This window comes from Doryrhamphus excisus, chromosome 3 (genome assembly GCF_030265055.1).
Source record: "Doryrhamphus excisus isolate RoL2022-K1 chromosome 3, RoL_Dexc_1.0, whole genome shotgun sequence".
Lineage (NCBI taxonomy): Eukaryota > Metazoa > Chordata > Actinopteri > Syngnathiformes > Syngnathidae > Doryrhamphus > Doryrhamphus excisus.
In genome coordinates, this window is record NC_080468.1 from 18896445 (window position 1) to 18914422 (window position 17978).

A 17978-nucleotide genomic window follows, 5' to 3' on the forward strand; every position below is an offset into this window, starting at 1 on the left:
CAACGCAAAGTTTTATGCAAGAATATTTGAATATGAATGATTTATTTAACCATTTTAGAGTTTGTATATGATTTTTAAGTCAACTACTGTTGAACTGTCGATTTTCAAAAGGCACCAACAGTGACACCCTGTGGTGATGATTTTGTACTGCAGGTTGCTGAGTCACGCTACAGTATTTTTTCCTTTCTTTTTTTGGTTTGCTGTTTTACATACATAAAAACAACTATAGCGGAAAACTAGAGAGTAAAATGATGGTGAATGTACCACAACCCAAGGGGGGGGCTCATGTTTTTTTTGTAAAATACCACTACTGTAATTCATGCCAAAGATGTGTGATGCCTGATAAATGTATTCTCAATTAATTGAGGTGTATATTCATTAAAAAGTGGAATTTATTGTACGTGTCTTATTAGCATTTCGTACCAGGCTTTCCATAGCAATTTGAAGTATAGTGATGTGCCAAACAACTGATTCACGTTCCAATCCTCGTGGGAGCCACTTTTTCTTCCGCCTGGTTAAGTGCGTAATGCGCAAGCGCCGTGGGACACTGCTCAAACATCAATCTGCCTCCACCTCCGTTGTATGCCGCCATGATGGTTAGCAGAATCCGCAAACATTGCATAGTATCGGCACGTTGTACTGTTGTGTATTTAGCCCCGCCCACCTGTCTTGCTCACCATCATAGAATGAAAAATTCACTACATATAGTAAAAACTATTTACAAAAGTAAAAAATTGCTAGAATTGTTAAATGGCTTTAATGGTAAAAATACATTTTTGAAAATTTTCTTCAGTGTTTGCTGTATCCCATCATAGTTTTAGACAATTCCTATACGGTACTTCACTTCAGGACTGAGGTCAAGTCTACATAAATAAATGTAGTCAATTTCGCGGTTGAGTTGAATTTTAATGACTGATTAGACAAATGTACATCATCAATATCTGAAGGAAAAAAGAAATGTAAAATGATGCTTCACTGCCTAAATTAGATAAGACAAAACAAACAAACTAAACAAAATATTCAGTCTCAGTAATTGACAGGGTTGCCAACATTTTGCACCTTTCAGGTGTCAGTCAGAGACGGAGCCTTGAGTTGACACTCTTGACTTCTGCGTACGCTGGTAATACTTCTGTAGAAAGACAGCACGCAGACCCATTTGGACGAGTTGAATGAATGATTGATACTGAATAAAGACCACAGAGTGGGGAAAAATACCTTCAGGTTGTTGTAGTGTTTCTTGCTGCTGCAGTGCACGTCTTTGGCTGTGCTTTCCTTCAGGTAGAAAATGGAGCAAAGTTCACAGAAATAACCATGTTTGGGGACCACAAACTGCGTGCCTGCAAGAACAGGAAATGAAGAGTAAACCAAGAGTCAAAGAGTCAAATATTGAAATGTAAATGTGTTCTACCGAGAGGGTTGTTGGGTTTGAACGCTGGCAGTTCAAATTTTGTTGAGACGTATGGCGACTGAGAACGCGCTCGCTTTGCTCCTGCTGCAGTAAGCTCCGCCTGTCGTTTGCTCCCAACTCCAGTCTGTCCAGCAGATGGAGTTCCACCCTCTGCAGGACCGGTGTCCTCCTCCTCCTCCTCCTCCTCCTCCTCCTGGTGGTCTCTTGGCAAGCAGGGAGGTGGAGCGTCCTTGACAAGCACGTCCGTCCCTCTGCTACCTTTCCCATCTGCAGGAGAAGAAAGTGGAGAAGTTGAAGTGGCGAGCCTAGCTACTTTGACCAATAGCATGATGCTAACCAGGACTCTGTCTCTCTGTCTCTCTCTGAGCCACTTCTTGAAGCTCCGCCTCCTCAACCTGTCCCACCTGGTCCAGCGTCACCAAGGCTGTGTTGTCCTCTGAAGGGAAAGAAAATGTCACACTTTGTGTCCCTGCAGACAGAAGCAAAGCATGTGTAGACAGAACAGGCTGTGACACCTGTGTTGTTGTCGTTCTTCTCATCATCATCGCCGCCTGCTTCATCTACAGTCAGCAAGATCTACAAGAACCAACAAATGACCTTCAGTAACGTCACACATGGAACATAATTAACTATCTCCACATCAAGATGAAGAAGCCACCTGAGGGTTGAAACAGTCCTCTGATTGGTCCGGTGGGCAGTCAGTCGGTGCCTTCTCTTCCACCTTTTCTTCTTCCTCCATAACTAGCTCATCCAAAGTGACCAGAGCGTGCAGCCCTCCGTCAGAGATGTCATCCAGAGTGAGCAGCTCCTCCTCATCCTCACTTCCTCCATTTGGCTTTTTCTCCTCTGCTCTCACGGTCTTCTCTGGGCTCAATTTTTCCTCCTTTACTCGCCGACTCATCTCCTCAGCCATGTCGTCAGAGAAATCCTCGTCGTCGTCGCTTACTTGGTCCAGCTTCCAGACACTGGTGTCGTCTTTGTTGGGGAGGATTTGTGTCTTCTCAGAGGTGGTTGGAGTTTCGGTCTTCAGGTCTTTTCCCCCAGTCGCCAGCTGGTCGTCCTCTTTCAGATCAGCCTCCAGTTTGACTTTTTCACAAGTGCCGACTGGGCTGATGTCTTCACTTGGTTCTTCCTCCTTCACTCCACCACAAACATCTTCTTCATCCAAACAATCCACAACTTGATACGTGCCTTCCTCCTCAAGTTGGCCGTCAGTCATGTCCTCCTCCTCCTTTGGACTATTGTCATCATTGGGTGGCTCTTCTTCTACAGAGTCCAGGACATGGAATGCGGCTTCATCTTCATCAGGATCTTGTTCCTTCGTTTCCATGCAGGCATCGTGATGATGCTCATCAGATGTCAGTCTGGTTCTCTTCTTGGCTGTGCCTGTCCGGTCTGGCGAGGATGCTTCTTCAGGCTCTACCTCTTCAACCTCTCCCACCTTGTCCTGCGTCACCAAGTGTGTGTTGCCTTCTGAAAAGGAAGAACTTAAAAGATGTCCTTTCTGCCGTCCTTGTCGAGTGCGCTTAGAATATTGTGATGTTTTCACAGCCTCATCTCCACCTTTTGGAGGCTGTTGTTCAGCTGGACATTCATTCAAAGAATCAGTGATCTCATTTGTGCCTTCATCCTTGTGTTGGCTGTCAGTCATGACCTCCTCCTTTGGACTAAGGTGATCATGGAGCGTCTCGTCCTCCACAGAGTCCAGGACCTGGAATGTACCTTCTTTTTCATCACCAGCATCTTGTGCCTCGTCTATGAAGGCATCACGATGCTGCTCACTAGAAGTCAATCTGCTTCTCTTCTTGGCTCTGCCTCTAGAGTTGGATGGAGATGCTTCTCTAGTCTCCACCTCGTCATCCTGTCCCACCTTGTCCAGTGTCACCAAGCTTGTGTTGCCTTCTGAAAAGGAAGAACATAACAGATGCCTTCTCTGGCGTCCTTGTCGAGTGCGCCTAGCATACTGTGATGGTTCCACAGCATCATCTTTGCCCTCCTGATCAGCACTATCACAAGGCTCTTCTTTGACTTGACCTTCATTCAAACAAACAATGATCTCATTGGGCTCTTCTTCCTGTTGGCTGTCAGTCATGTCCTCCTCCTTTGGACTAAGGTGATCTTGGAGCGTCTCGTCCTCCACAGAGTCCAGGACCTGGAATGTACCTTCTTTTTCATCACCAGCATCTTGTGCCTCGTCTATGCAGGCATCACGATGCTGCTCACTAGAAGTCAATCTGCTTCTCTTCTTGGCTCTGCCTCTACAGTTGGATGGAGATGCTGCTCTAGTCTCCACCTCGTCATCCTGTCCCACCTTGTCCAGTGTTACCAAGCTTGTGTTGCCTTCTGAAAAGGAAGAACTTAAAAGCTGCCTTCTCCGGCGTCCTTTTCGAGTGCGCCGAGCACATTGTGATGTTTCCACAGCATCATCTGTGCCCTCCTGCTTATCAGCACTATCAAGAGGATCTTCTTTGGCTTCACCTTTATTCAAAACAATCATCTCATTGGACTCTTCTTCCTGTTGGCTGTCAGTCATGTCCTCCTTCTTTGGACTAATGTGATCATGGAGCGTCTCGTCCTCCACAGAGTCCAGGACCTCAAATGTCATTTCTTCTTCATCACCAGTGTCTTCTTCTTTCATTTCTAAGCAGGCATCGTGATGCTTCTCAACGGAAGCGAGTCCGCTTCTCTTCTTGGCTCTGCCTCTCCAGTTGGAGAGAGATGCCTGCTCAGGTTCGGCCTCGTCACCCTGCCCCACCTTCTTTCGTTCCACCGAGCTGGTGTCTTCTGGTGAGAACGACGACAAAACGTGTCTTGCCTGACGTCCTTGTCGAGTGCGCTTAGCACATTGCGACGTTTCCACAGCTTCATCATTGCCCTCCTTCTTACCATCCAGATCCAAATGCTCCTCTTTGGCTGGACCTTCATTCACAAAATCAATGATCTCAATAGTTCCTTCCTTATGTTTGCTGTCAAGAGCGCCCTCCTCCTTTGGACTATTGTGATCATGGAGTGTCTCGTCCTCAACAGAGTCCAGGACCTGGAATGTGGCTTCTTCTTCACCATCAGTGTCCTGCGCCCTCTTTTCTAAGCAGGCGTCTTCACTTTTAGGGGTTTGGACTGCTTTCTTAGGTCTTCCCCTTCTTCCTTTTCTCTGAGCCGGAAGAGTCTTCACTTCATCTTTTAAGACAGCCTCAGTCTTCTTGCTTGGTGTTTCTTCTCTGGTGGTTTCCTGTGAAGTTCTTGTCCTCTTCATTGTTGGTGTCATTTCTTCTTCAGCTATTTTCTCACTGGAAGCATCTTTCTTAGATGGCCTTCCTCTTTTGCCTCTGCTAGATCTGGTTGTCATGCTGGGTTCTTCTTGGACCGTCTCAGCATCCACGGAGTCTAAAATGTGGAATGTGGGCTCCTCGTCCTTCACAGATGGACCCTGGGTCTTGCCTCGTGTGCTCCTCCTCCTACCTGGTGTCAATGTGCTGCTGGAATGTTTAACTTGGACAGAATCAACAACCTGGTGCTTCTGTTCAGCCTCAGGAGGTCCAGTGGTTGCACGCTTCTTTGGAGATCCATGCTCTTCTCTATTGGATGCAGTGCTTGAAGAAGACACTTCCTGGTCACGTTTCTCCTTGCGCTCACACTCATTCTCAGTGGAAGTTGGCTGCTCGTCCACAGAATCGATCACCTGGTATGCCTCCTCTTCTTCTGAGGCCGTAGTGTTTTCTTGACATAGCGGGCCAGCTGAAGTTTCTAAACCGTGAGTGTCGTGGTTGTCCTTTGTTTGACAAGGTTCTACTGTCTCCTGCTTGTCATCTTCCACGTTTGTCTTCTGCTCGTCTCCTTTGTCCCTCAGAGGAGACTCGGCATCTGGAGCCAGCGCTTGGACCTGATCTTTGTTAGCTTCATCTTCGGGTGCGTGAACTTGTGGCGTAGTCTCATCTTTCTCAGGGAGTTGTTTTTTGTCATTTTCAAGTGGGGTTATGTGATGCTGCCCCTTGTGGCTGCTGCCCGCTGAGAGAGGCTTCTCCTCATAGCCCACGCTGTCCAACACTTGAAAGCTTTCCTTTGTCGCTAAAGTTGTCATCTTCTCTTCTTCAGAAGCAGAGGAAGAGGATGGCTGCAAACGTATCTGAGATTCAGCCTCTGACTCTTTGGCTTTGGTTTCAATGGAACCCTTGGACTTTTCGGACACAGAGTGAAAAGATGGGCTCTGTTTTGTTGAGCTTCTGGTGGACCTGGAGGAGGCCGAGGAGGAACATGCAGAGCTCTTTGAATGTCTTGAGGCGCTGGTGTTGGTTTGTTTGGAATCAGCTTTGGAGGATAAAGTCTTGGTTGAGGAGGCGAGCCCAGGAGGGGACTCGGTAGTTCCCTCTCCCCCAACTTCATCCACAGTGACAAAGTCATCCATGTTGAAAGGTTGATCCTCAAAAATAAATGCGTATGGGGGAATGTTGTCTTCTGTAAAGTCCTCCTGACAGTGGGTGAAAAGACAGAAGTCAACATCCTACGACATACTCAACAATATTTTTTTTTTTAAATCTGACCTTGTATCTTCCTCCGTGTGGATTCTTTTTTCTCTTGCGTGAGTTCTTTGATGGCTTCTAATGAACAAAATAAGTGATGACACAACAACAAATGAGAGTTAAATGAAAAGCCACAACTCACCTTTGCTTCATTTCTTTTAGGAAGCAAGGCAGCAGCTGGAGTTGCACCGTGTTTCTCTTTGTCGTCACGAGTCACAGTTTTCCCACCATGGTGTTTGCTTGTGCTTTGTCGCTGTTGTGCTGCCTCTGTGTTTTTTTCAAGGGCAACCGATGGAGAGGCGAGAACCGTGGAGCGCACGGCACCTTGAATGCTGATATCCTTCCTGTCCTTCTCAAGGTTCAATGTAATCACACTGCGATCCGTCACACATTTTTTCAAGCTACTCACACTGAAATCCAATCACATCAAATAGTTACCACCAAGACGACGGATACCATGACGCAGACACATGAGAATCCTTACCTCTCAAAGCCTTCAACTGCAATCCTGACAACAAGAGGGAGGAATACTGGTGTCAAAATGTTAAATACACGCATGCACACCCCCATACACAGACATAACAATAACTCACCAAGTTACACGCTTTTTGCCAGGATTTGGTGAGAAGTGTTTGGATTTCTCCACCACACAAGCAACGCCTGTGGAATCAGCCATTTCGATGCATATCTATGGTGATGACATATGCATATAGAAAGAAAAAAGGGATGATTATCCCGATAGGCAGATGAGTATGGATTGACAATATTTCTACTCGTGTACCCGATTGGCCAGAGGAAGGAAGTTGACCACCGTGGCATGAGACGAGACGAAATGTAAAACTAATTTAACAACATCCTCGCTGATCTCAGAAATCTTCACACATAGCAGGCGCTCGGCCAGCTTCTCCACTTGACCAACGCGCTGAAAGGCAAAAAGACAAGCATTCCTGAGGATTGGCTTCCACTTGCTTTGTCGTCAACTGTTGACTCACAGAGTTGCTCAGCTGCATCAGACTTTTGTACAAGTTCTCCTGTGAAAAGAGCACAGGTCACATGGTCAGTGATGTCATCAGAGCACCTCCACTGGTCTCTCCCAGAGTCCATACCTCGCTGTTTTGAGGACACATGGGCTGCAGGACAAAGTGCACAAAGAGTTTGTAGCCTCCTACCGACACTGCACTCTTTAAGTGACTGTGGAGAAAACGGCAGCAGCCACTCCATTCATGGAAATGCAAAAAGGCCTGCAAAGCAAAAGAGCACAAGCTGTAGTGAACACAAGCCCATCCAAACTGTAAGTCCGGAGAAGGCTGGAGTGTCCTAACCCTCCTCTGGAGTGGCAGTACGATCACGTTGTAGTACAGCGACTGATGGTCCTTCTGGGAAAAATATGGCCACACGAGCCTGGCCACATCCTCGTGTTTGTAATATCCTTGTGGTAAACCTGTCAACATGATCGTTGGTGCTGTCATGCCGCGACGCCTGGCCTGATCAATGTCGGCTTCTTCTCTGATAGTGAGGAACTCTGAGGACAACGACACGTGAGAGATGGCAGCCCTGTGGGAAGAGTACAATAGGTACATCTCTGCAGGTTCTCACCTGGGATAGTGAACCAGGAAGATATGATTGGGAACAGGTAGGGTCTTTTTGGCATGGTTAGCCAAAATGGAGAAGAGCTGCCCTGCGGAATGCCAAACTCAACTGTTGGAACAGTTGCACCGGCAACCGCCACACTGCTGTCTGGCATTGCTTTCTCTGGTAGGCTCGGCGCTGTAAGAAAAGCAAGCTTGTTTTTGCCGCCTTCATTTTGCATCCTGATTTTGTCATTCGGATTGGAGGAACTTACGCAGACAAGTGCATTCACTCTGAGGAAGACCCAGCCGGTGGATCTGGTAGGCAGGACACCGATCCAGGAGAGAATACCAAACTCCAAAGCGATCGGCATCACAATCTGACTCAAACTCAACAAATAGCTGTAAACAAGCAGGTAAAGCAAATATGACTTTCACATTGAGCACCAACACGTTGGTGAGACATTCACTCACCTTGTTAAGGAGAGGCAGGAAGTTTTTGACAAAGTCAATCTTCCTCAAAACTTCCCGGAGGCTGGCAGTCTCACTTTGAGAGATGTTCTTGATGAAGATGGTTCTCGTCCCGTAGTCAACCACAGGCTGAGGGTCAAAGTTACAAAGGTTTGAAAGTCATACAGAGTCTTCATATTCATTTTTACTTACAGAATCCATCAACCTCATCAGGGATCTGTAAAACGACACCTAAAACACAAATGTCAGGTTAATATTTGAGTCAGTAGCCCAAACCCCACCCTCCAATTCCAAAGTGTTTGCTGCGCTGTGACTGTGTTTACCGGTGCCATGGGGACGTTTTCACCCAGTACGTGCAGATGCAGTTTCTCCTTAAAGCCTTTCAGAGTGAAATCTTTGTTTTTGCTAGCTTTCAGTGCAGCCAGAACATCCTCAGCATCCGCCAGTTGAGCAAATGCCTTAGGGTCGTAAAGAGACATCCAATGAAGTCTTTATTACATGCACGAATGGACTGTGCAGTGAGCTAGCGTGTCATTGTATTCATTTCTGTTAAAGGGGACTTATTGTGCTTTTTCCACTTTTCTGACCTATAAATGTTCTTACAATGTTGGATTCTCGTGTTAAAGAATGACAAAACATCAGATAACAAAGTCTGTGCATTTGAAAGCGAGTATACATAAATTACACAGTATATTAATAACACAACAACACGTATACTATATTGTAAGCTCGCTGGCAAATGGGGCAAAATTTGGGCATGTATTTTTTCTATATTAACCAAAGAGTATGCTAACCAAGGTTGCATGGTAATTAAAGCTCCAGCACCTACCATACATTTTTGAGGAATAACGTAGATGCTCTCGTCAAAGTACTTAAATCGAAACGGTTTCAACAACTGGGCGACGTCTTCCTCCCTGTAGCAACCGTCATGATATTTGGGCAGATGTGTGATCAACAGCTGCTTCTTGTTGAGAGACAAAAACTGGACAAACAGAACATCGTCATTGCTTTTTTTTTCTTGAAGATGTTTGTAAGACTGTTGAAGTAAACATCTTACTCTCGGTGTGAAGCAGGTTTTGTTCTTGAGGCACACTGCAACAGATGCAATGTTGACAATGTCAGTGTTTGGTGATTGTAGTAAAGGTCAAGGGGTAAATTGTTGACAATGTGTCGGACTCACTGATTCTACTCTGATGCAGATGCTGTTCCACCATCTCTCCGATGGTGTGTTTCTCTGCTGCCTCAGAGCAGTGGGATGACATCGCGTCCTGCACCGTTGCTGCCTGTGGTGGCATCTTGGCTGCTGTTGCTATGGAAACAAGACTCAATACATAAAGCGTCACCGTTTTGACAACATTGTAGGAGGCCAACCAACCTTGCTGCTTCTGTTCTTGTGTGTTGTCTCCTGCGTGTGTGAACTTTGTGTCCAGGTCAGCTTCATCTTGCTGCTCAACTAGTGACTCGACTTTGGTAGACGCCGGTGGTGCTGCGGGTTCCACCTGGGGCCTCGTGCTTTGCTGGTTCTCAGCGCTTTTGTCAAGTTGCTCCTCAGCTGCCGTGCGAGCGTCCACTTCCATTGGCTCTAGATGGTCAGGTTCTGGAGGTCGTGGGTCGCTCACGTCTTCTGTTTGAGCTATTGCTTGCTGTGGCGGTTCTGTCACATTTGCTGGTCCAACATCATCTGCTGCTGGTGGCGCTGTCTCGGCCCTGGTGGTGTGGTCCCTTAGAGTTTCTGTCAGGCTAGCTGGTCCAATATCGACCACTTCCGGTGGTTTTGTCTCAGTCCTGGTGTTGTGGTCTCCTGGAGGTACTGTCACTTGTACTGGTCCAACATCGGCCGCTTCGGGTGGTGCTGCCTTGGCCCAGATGGTGTGGTCTCCTGGAGGTACCGTCAAGCGTGCTGGTCCAATATCAACTGCTTCTGGTTGTGTGGTGCTGGGTATGGTTGTGTGATCTCTTGGGGGTTCTGTCAGATCTGGTGGTCCAACATCAGCTGTTTCTGGTGTTGTTGTTTCAGCGCTGGAGGTGTGGTCTCTTGGAGGTGTTGTCACACTTGCTGGTCCAACATCGGCTGCTTCTATTGGTGTGATCTTGGGCCCAGTGGTGTGGAGTCCTGGAGGTTCTGTCACCTTTGCTGGTCCAGCATCGCCCACTTCTGGTTGTGTGATCTCGGCTCCGCTGGCGTTCAGCTTAGATGACACGTCCAGGTTGTGTTGCTCTTTGGCATTACCACGTTTGGACAGCTCCTCCTCTTGTTGAACGACACGTGCTGATGGATTCCCTTTGTCTGTTACCACAGTGATGGGTGCTTTACTTGTGACCTCCGACCCTTGCGCTGATGTAAGAACTGAGGTGGTTTTTAACTGTGCATTTGCTGGACCTTTCGTCGCAGCTCCTTTCTCGGTCTGGACGGCCTGCTTGCATGGGACATTCTTTGCTTTGGAGCCTAACTGAGCTTTTGCAGCAGGTACAGCACTTTTTGCAGAAGGGACGCTTACGGGTTTAGATGTTTGTGTACTGGAGACATCGGACGAGGACGCATTCAGCTCAGATGAGCCCTCCAAATTGTGTTTCTCTTCTGCAGTGCTACATTTGGACGGTGGTTCCTCTTTAATGGTGCCTCCTGATGGATTAACTGTGTCTGTTACAGTTTCACCTTTGGGTGCTTTACTGATGACCTTCGACCCTTGAGATGACTTAACACTGGAAGGTTTTTTTAAGTGTGCTTTTACTGGACCTTTCTTCACAGCTCCCTTCTCTGTCTTGATGACCTGCTTGCTTGAGATGTTCTTTGCTTTTGAAACTAACACTTTTGCAGCAGGTCCAGCATTTTTTGAAGAAGGGGCACTTTTTGATTTAGATGCTGGAGTGGTAGAGACACTGGACGAGGCATCAGGCTTTCTGGTAAAATAATGAAAGAATTTTTAATTTTGGCAGGTGTCCGATCCCTATTTATTTACTACCCTGTCCTAGGAAATCAAGCTTAGGTGAATGAAGCAAGGCAACTTACTTCTGAGAATCCTTCTGGGCAACAGCCTCCTGTAACCACACAAACTCACTGAGACACTGTGACTACACATGAATGTTCTTACACAAACAAACAAAAAAAACAGTCCAACCTTGTCATCCACTACAGTGATTGGAAATCCTTTCAGTTTGAATTCTTTCACATTCCTCAGCTTGTCTGCATCTTCCTTTTTCTCATAACACACCACTGCCTGCACACACAGCACTGGTAGTCAGGACACAGCAGGCCAATACACAACGTAACAGTTCTTGTGTTCATGAACAGATTACTTTCAATAGTTGTGTTGGTAATAATGACTGGCATAGGTTTGCACTTTCAGTGTGTGATGTGCGCAAACCCAAAAAACAACAAAAAGGTACCTGCAGTCTGGAGCGAAACACAACAACTGATTTGGTTTTTCCATACTGCTCGGCAGCAGCGATCATGTCGCCATGGGAAAGACCATTAACAATTCCACCTAGTGTCACAATGGTTGGAGCAGAGGTTTTACCAAACTGTGAGGAGCACAAAACAGAGAGAAGCACAAAATGACAAGTTAATTGGTGACCTTAAAGGAATACCGTTGACTATGTCCCCATCATGTGCATCAGTCAACCTTATTCTTTGCAGATGGATCTTTTTGCTGGCTCGGTGTCACTTTAGCTGCCTTCTTTTTGTTGGCTGTTGCTGAGGAGGAGGCAGAAGATATCTTTGCTGCTGTGGAAGACTGCGAAGAGGCAGCACCTCCTTGGGAAGGAGACGACTTGATCTTGGCCAACTCGGCTAACAAGGCCGGGGCCAGAGTTTTAACCACAGCCTCCACATCTGACTGCTTTGACAGAGACTGGACAGCTAGACCAAGGCAAAGACAAAGTGGTCAAGACAAAGTGCTTCTAGTGATGCCTCATGCCGATGAAGATTTGTATGCCACACCTGTGGATTGCAGAAGTTTCTTAGCAAGTCGCTCTGCACTGGTTGACTTTGGATGGCTCTTTGACGAGGCGGCGCTGGCTTCAAGGCTCTGCCTGGGGGAGGGACGTCTCTCGCGGCTTCGAGTGGATGGCGAGGGTTTACCGTGGCGACTTTGTGACGAGGACCGCTTCTCACGGCTCCTCCTCAACGAGTGTCCGTCCTGGCTTCTCCTGGGTGAAGAGCGTTTATTGCGGCGGCTCTGCGACAAGGAGCGCTTCTCGCGGCTCCTCTTCCGAGACGACGAGTGCCCCTCCTGACTTCTGTGTCGAGAGTGGCGCCTCTCGTAGCTTCTTGACCGCGAGCGAGAGTGGTTGGACGACGAGCTTGTGGAGTAAGAACGCGACCTGGAAGAGTGATAAAGTGAAGTTACAGTCTCAAGTCTGAATGTCATGTCCAGCATGAAAAGGGAAAATTTAGAAGAACCTTCGACTATATCTGGGGGCGTAAGGTGAACGGGAGCGACTCTTCCTCCTGTCTCTCTGGTTATCCGAACTGCGGCGGCGCCGAGGACTACGAGAGCGGGAAGATGAGCGACTCCTACGCTGGCTTTTCTTATGCTGAGATTGTGAGGTGGATGTGGACTTCTGTCCTGCACCACCACAGATAGTACGCAACTCTCCATCCCAATCAGGATACCTAAGTTATCAAACAGTTCAGTCAAGCGCCAGTTCTTTAGAGTAGCAATGACAACGATAGCTAAAAAAAAAAAAAAAAAGTAAAAAAAATAAAACACTGACTGCTTTCGTAGGATTTTGCAGCTCTCAAGGTGAAGGGCTGTGTTCTGGTGAGCGATCCAATCCTAGCAGGCGAAAAGAGGCGTCAACATCATGACCACAGTAATCATTAGAAGGACTCCACTGGATTCATAAAAACAGATACACATGAGAAGGACTTGTTTCCATGTTGGATTCACAACAAGCTGATGAGCAACAAGTCCTTGGTGTCAATCACTCCAAGTAGTCAAATTATTTCTTCACAAAAAATAAAAATAAAATCATGACATGGTTCTTCTCCTCGTCCACAAGGTCATCTTGGTAACCATCATATAGGATCCGGGAAAGGCCGTAGGGAAGCTGCTGCCACAATGGAAGATCACCGGGGTCCCAAAAATCAGTGAAAAGGTCAAAGATGATGACACAAAATTGTCTTCTGTCAAATATTAGTCCAGGACTTTTTTTTATACAATTACACATATAGATTGTCAGATAAACAACACAATATAACATCAAAGTGACAAAAAAAATAATTGGTGCTGGTCATCCTCTTGGTGTTGACACGTAGAAGACGACCAATGCGATCCTCAACGTGTTACAAAGGTAGAAAAGAACAAGCAGAGCAAAACAGAGCACAGCATTGGTCCACTCACCTTCATGAGCGCACACTCTTTGTTACACAAAGAACACGAGTGTGGAAAGACTCTGGGCGTGGACGCAGCATAGTCCTGCATCATGGCTGCCGTCGGCAAACCCTTGGAGACCACCACCTGCGCTGGGTGAGCCCGGGGCAGATGTACGTCGCCGGAGCTCTGACCCAAAAGGTACAAGGGTTGTCTGTCCACCTTCAAGATGCTGGGAATGTTGAACGCGGTCGGCAGGGGAATAAGCGACTGCGCTGGGTTGAAAGCAGGCGGCCATGGCACCGGTTCCAACTGGGTGGGTTGCTTTATGGGTTTCTGCTTGGCGTGGCTCTTGGGCGCCTGCTGCTTCTGAGGCGCTGGCGGCTTCTGATTGTCCGGTTTTTGTGGCTGCGATTTCCGCAAATTCTGCTTCTTCTGCTGCTGCTGCTGTTGCCGCCTCGGCTGATCCATGGTCTCAAGGTTTTTGGCCGGCTTTGCACCACCTGATCCTTGACCTTTAGGCTGCTCACTTGTAGTATTCGAACAGAGGACCACGAGGCCAGGTCTGTTCGGGTGGACACCACGAAACAGAGTGGAGGGAGGTTGTGACTCTGGGTGAGTTTCCACCTGTTTAAAAGGCCTCGCTTTAGGGGCTTGAGATGGAACATCTCGCAAGTCTGTGTCTTTCACTGGCTGAGCAAATGAAGTAAACATTGACTGTTGAGTCTGCAATGGTTGGATCCTCTCTCCTTTGACCGCAATATTACTTTTTGGAGGAGCCGAGGTCAGCATGGAGCTGAAAGAAGAGCCGGGACTTGCCTGGTCCTGGGAAGTGCTTCGTCCCGCCTGCTGTGCCAGCTCTTGAGTGCGAGTGCCTCTATCCAAATTGTGAATCAACAAAGTGTCGCTGCCGGCACTTTCAGCATCCTCCCCCGCAATGCCAGTGTATTTGCGTGTATGACCATAGTCAATGATTTTACTAGATTGAAGAAGAGGAGATGCTGTGTCCCCATGGTCCATCCTAGACACTCCAGAACTGCTCCAAGTGGCCAAACCGCCAGTGCCACCCGTGGGCGCAGGTTGAGGAAATTGTTTTGACCGATCTGCATCTGGGGCCTTCTTGGCCTTCTGAATGCGGATTTGGCGCAAGATGAACGGCAAGTTGGCAGGTGTGATCTGGTCTTCGGAGTAGGCGATAAGGTGTTCCAAGTCCTCCTTTTCAAGTCCAAAGTGCAAAAGGATGTTGGCCGCTGACTCAGAGGTATATTTAGGTTGAGTGCACTCAGAAGAGGCCGCAGATTGGGCCACGTCTGGCCTGTCAAAACCTTCTAAACCTGGAATGGAGCAAAAGTCCCGCTGAGCCTCACTGGGTACATTGAGTACGGAGCAGCCGGCTGGAGTTGACGCCGGATAATAAACAGAGGGTTTGTCAGCAGCAGGTCGGCTGTAGCTAGCCAAATGGTTTAAGGGTCCACCACTCGGTGTGTCCAAACCTCTGCTGAGGCTGTGGTAAGAGCTCACTCCCCCACCCACCGAGTGGGCGAACTCTTGCCGGCGAAAATCTTGATCTGACGGCTGGCGCATGGCTTGAAGCCTCGCATCTTCTGTGGCTCTGCTCACATGCGTGTCGACGGACCTCTGCAGGGCTTCATTGAACGCGACTCTTTGCATGGATTGATACTTCGGCACCAGTGAGGAAATCGTCTTGCTGTCAGAAGCCTGCGATGGTCCTGCAGAAGAGCCAAGGCTGGATCCAAGACCGAGCAGAGAAGACACCCTACGGGGGTCTACCTGTGCCTGTCTTCTTTGGTTCTCAAACAGGTTATACAGAGGATGAGACATGATTGTTGCAAGCTAACAACATGAATGTCCACAGCAGTAACCCAGGGAGCTGTTGTCAGTATGTGGGGGGCAGGCTGCCGGGAGAGTCTGTGAGCCCAACCAACCTCCAGGAGGCAGCCTGCCGGCCGATGAAAGCCGGGCACTGGGGGGAACCCGCTGAAGAGCAGATTGGTTGGTGGGTTCTGGAGCAGAAGAGGTACAATGCTTTGATGTCAACACAAAGCTGGAAAACGTTACAAAAACAAAATGTGATTATTGCAGTGGACTGGAGCACTGCAGCCTGGACAGGAATGGTTCCTGGAACGTCTGATGTCAGCTTGTCCACTCCGGTTTTCCTGTGGAATTCACTGTCATTCACTCACTCACACTTCCTGCTGGTCAGGCTTAAGAAAGGACACCAAAGAAAGAAACGCTAACAGCAAAGACACACAAACTAACAGGATTTATTAAGACAGCTACTTCCAGGTGACATTGCGTATACAACAGCCACATGCTAGTTCATCTCAGTAAATTAGAATATTTGGGAATGCCAATTTATTTCAGTAGTTCAATTGAAAAAGTGAAACTCTTAGTCTATCGATTGGTGACGGAGTGATTTTTTTTTTCATGATTATACTTTTGAACTCCTGAAATAAAATACATTTCTGCACGATATAATAATTTGTTGAGATGCTAGGAATGCACTGGGATTCACACTGCGTGGCAGAATCTCCTGCAGAAGACCACGTCTTCCCAATGTCAACAGATGCTGGAATATTGTTCACGTTATATGGAAGTAACAGAACTCCATAACATAATTTTTATTCGGATACGTTCCACTGTTGCAATGAGGATTCATACGTTTCTATGTAACGTTCGTTAAGTATGTTCGAAATCAACTAAACTGTGAATACGACTAAAACAACGTATCCACTTTCTTTACATTTAACGCAAAATATGTTAGAAAGTTAGAAATGTTTTTCATGTTTGTGGGTTTCGTGTCGAAGCGAAACCGATGCACCATTAGCCTGTGCTAACGCGACTATCAAGGAAGGTATGGACACCGGACAGACATTATCTTCCAGAAACCGAAATGTAAATGGATATGTAAAGTTGCATAATTTGATTCAGTGACGATTATGTTATAATCCAAACGTAAAAGTAGTGACTGCTAGTAGTAACACTCCAGCTAGCAGGCCTCCAGGAGGCTTCCGTCGTTGACGTACAAATGAGCTAAAACCAGTGTTGGTAAAAGCAACGGCTTTTGATTCGGAAAAAGAACGTTTCACTTTGCTTCTAAATGTTTACCTTTGAATACCAGTGGTAAATCCGTGCAGTTTCGTTCGTCGTTTCCAAGTTTGCTAGCAGTCGTTAGCCGCCTAACCTACGGCGGAAGTTCCATGACAACTTCCGCTTTAAAGTAAGCGTCTTCAAAATAGGATTTGACACTACAATGTCTTCAGTCCTAAAATACAAACTTTGTGTTTAAGATCATGTGTTTTCATATTTGCAAATTTTTTTAAGCAATTAAGAGTAATAACAAACGTGTAAAGCACATTTCTGCAATTACTTAACATGTCACAGATAACATAAAAACAGCAGGTGAAAGTGCATAGCTTGTCATACTAAAAGATATGCATGTTATATAAAAATCACAATGAGTTCACTCACATGCGATATGGTATATATAAAAGTGAAAATATAACAAATTAATGCCACACTGTACACCATCTTGACAGTGTGGAGGGGAAGTACGCAGGTCAGCGTTAACTTTTCCGAGCATGGTTTGTTCATCTGGACGCTTTCTGCTGAAGTGTACGATAATATTTCTGAAAAAAAAAAAAACACATGAAGAAGCTACATGGATCAATGTGCGTGTTGGTAGATATGTGTGTGTGTGTGTGTGTGTGTGTACCTTCAGGTTGTTGTAGTGCACTCGGCTGCTGCAGTGCTCATCTTGCGTCGTGATGTCATGCTGGTAGAACGTCGAGCAGACATCACAGAAATACCCACCCCTGATAAAATCCTGACCTGGACACCAAACAGGAAGTGCTTAGATAAAACGGATTCACGACTTCATCTGTTGTGTGTGTGTGTCGAGTACCGAGAGGGTTGTTGGGTTTGAATGCTGGCAGTCCAAAGTTTGGTGGAACACGCGTAGACTGACAACGTGCTCGCTTTGCTGCAACAAGCCCCACGTTGCGTTTGCTGACGACTGGAAGACGACGACAAAGGATCTTTGATTTGCTCAAAAAGACAAAGACATGATGATGCTCACCAGAAGTCAGTCTGCTTCTCTTCTTTGCTCTGCATCTCCGGTTCGGTGGGGCGGCTTCTTCAACCAAGCTTGTGTTGTTTTTGGAAGAAAATAAGAGGCGTCTCGTCTGGCGTCTTTGTTGGGCGAGCTTAGCACGTCGTGATGTTTTCACAGCTTCATCTTTGCTCTCCTTAGCATCATCATCATCTAAACATTCTTCTTCAGCTGGACCTTCATTCAAAGAAATGATCTTACTTGTTCCTGCCTCATCATCCTGGTTGTCAGTCATGTCCTCCTCCTTTGGACTACTGTGATCACGGAGCTTCTCGTGCTCCACAGAGTCCAGGACCTGGAATGCGGCCTCGTGTTGGCCACCAGCATTTTGTTGACTCTTTTCTAAGCAGGCATCTTCACGTTTAGGAGCTTGGCTGTACTTCTTAGGTCTTCCCCTTCCTCTTTTTCCACTTCCACCAACCTCAGTCTTGGTTGGTGTTTCTTCTTTGGTTTCTTCTTCTTCCTTGGTTTCCTGTGAAGACCTTGGTGTCATTTCTTCTTCAGCTCTTTTCTCACTGAAAGCATCTTCCTTAGGCGCCTGTCCCTTTTTTCCTCTGCTAGATCTGG

At 46.9% G+C, this 17978-nt stretch overlaps 1 protein-coding gene across 2 annotated transcripts; it reads right to left on the minus strand.

Moving 5' to 3' along the window:
• Positions 1 to 817: 817 nt before the first annotated feature.
• On the minus strand, positions 818 to 16890 carry LOC131125163 (uncharacterized). Of its 2 annotated transcripts, XM_058066417.1 has the most exons (32): positions 16409 to 16890; positions 13310 to 15303; positions 12681 to 12742; positions 12367 to 12579; positions 11905 to 12287; positions 11588 to 11823; positions 11352 to 11486; positions 11084 to 11182; positions 10975 to 11003; positions 9340 to 10865; positions 9145 to 9273; positions 9022 to 9056; positions 8794 to 8946; positions 8288 to 8422; positions 8157 to 8195; positions 7968 to 8093; positions 7769 to 7895; positions 7522 to 7692; positions 7248 to 7447; positions 7032 to 7166; positions 6918 to 6956; positions 6707 to 6847; positions 6519 to 6613; positions 6410 to 6433; positions 6068 to 6335; positions 5947 to 6003; positions 2067 to 5873; positions 1924 to 1984; positions 1746 to 1844; positions 1409 to 1675; positions 1216 to 1337; positions 818 to 1129 (listed from the first exon to the last, which is right to left on the minus strand). In XM_058066417.1, exons 2-32 carry the CDS (start codon positions 15119 to 15121, stop codon positions 1070 to 1072), a joined length of 10785 nt encoding a protein of 3594 aa, XP_057922400.1. In that variant the 5' UTR covers positions 15122 to 15303; positions 16409 to 16890; the 3' UTR covers positions 818 to 1069. The 2 variants fall into 2 exon arrangements, with proteins under 2 accessions (XP_057922400.1, XP_057922398.1); XM_058066415.1 differs by having other exon boundaries at positions 13310 to 16890.
• Positions 16891 to 17978: the final 1088 nt, after the last annotated feature.

Coding starts and splice junctions, on each gene's coding strand:
- LOC131125163 (XM_058066417.1), bottom strand. CDS start 15,121: ATGTCTCATCCTCTGTATAACCTGTTTGAGAACCAAAGAAGACAGGCA. Junction 9,057..9,144: donor TCTGCATCAGAGTAGAATCA/GTGAGTCCGACA, acceptor CATCTGTTGCAG/TGTGCCTCAAGAACAAAACC. Junction 6,336..6,409: donor GCAGTTGAAGGCTTTGAGAG/GTAAGGATTCTC, acceptor ATTGGATTTCAG/TGTGAGTAGCTTGAAAAAAT.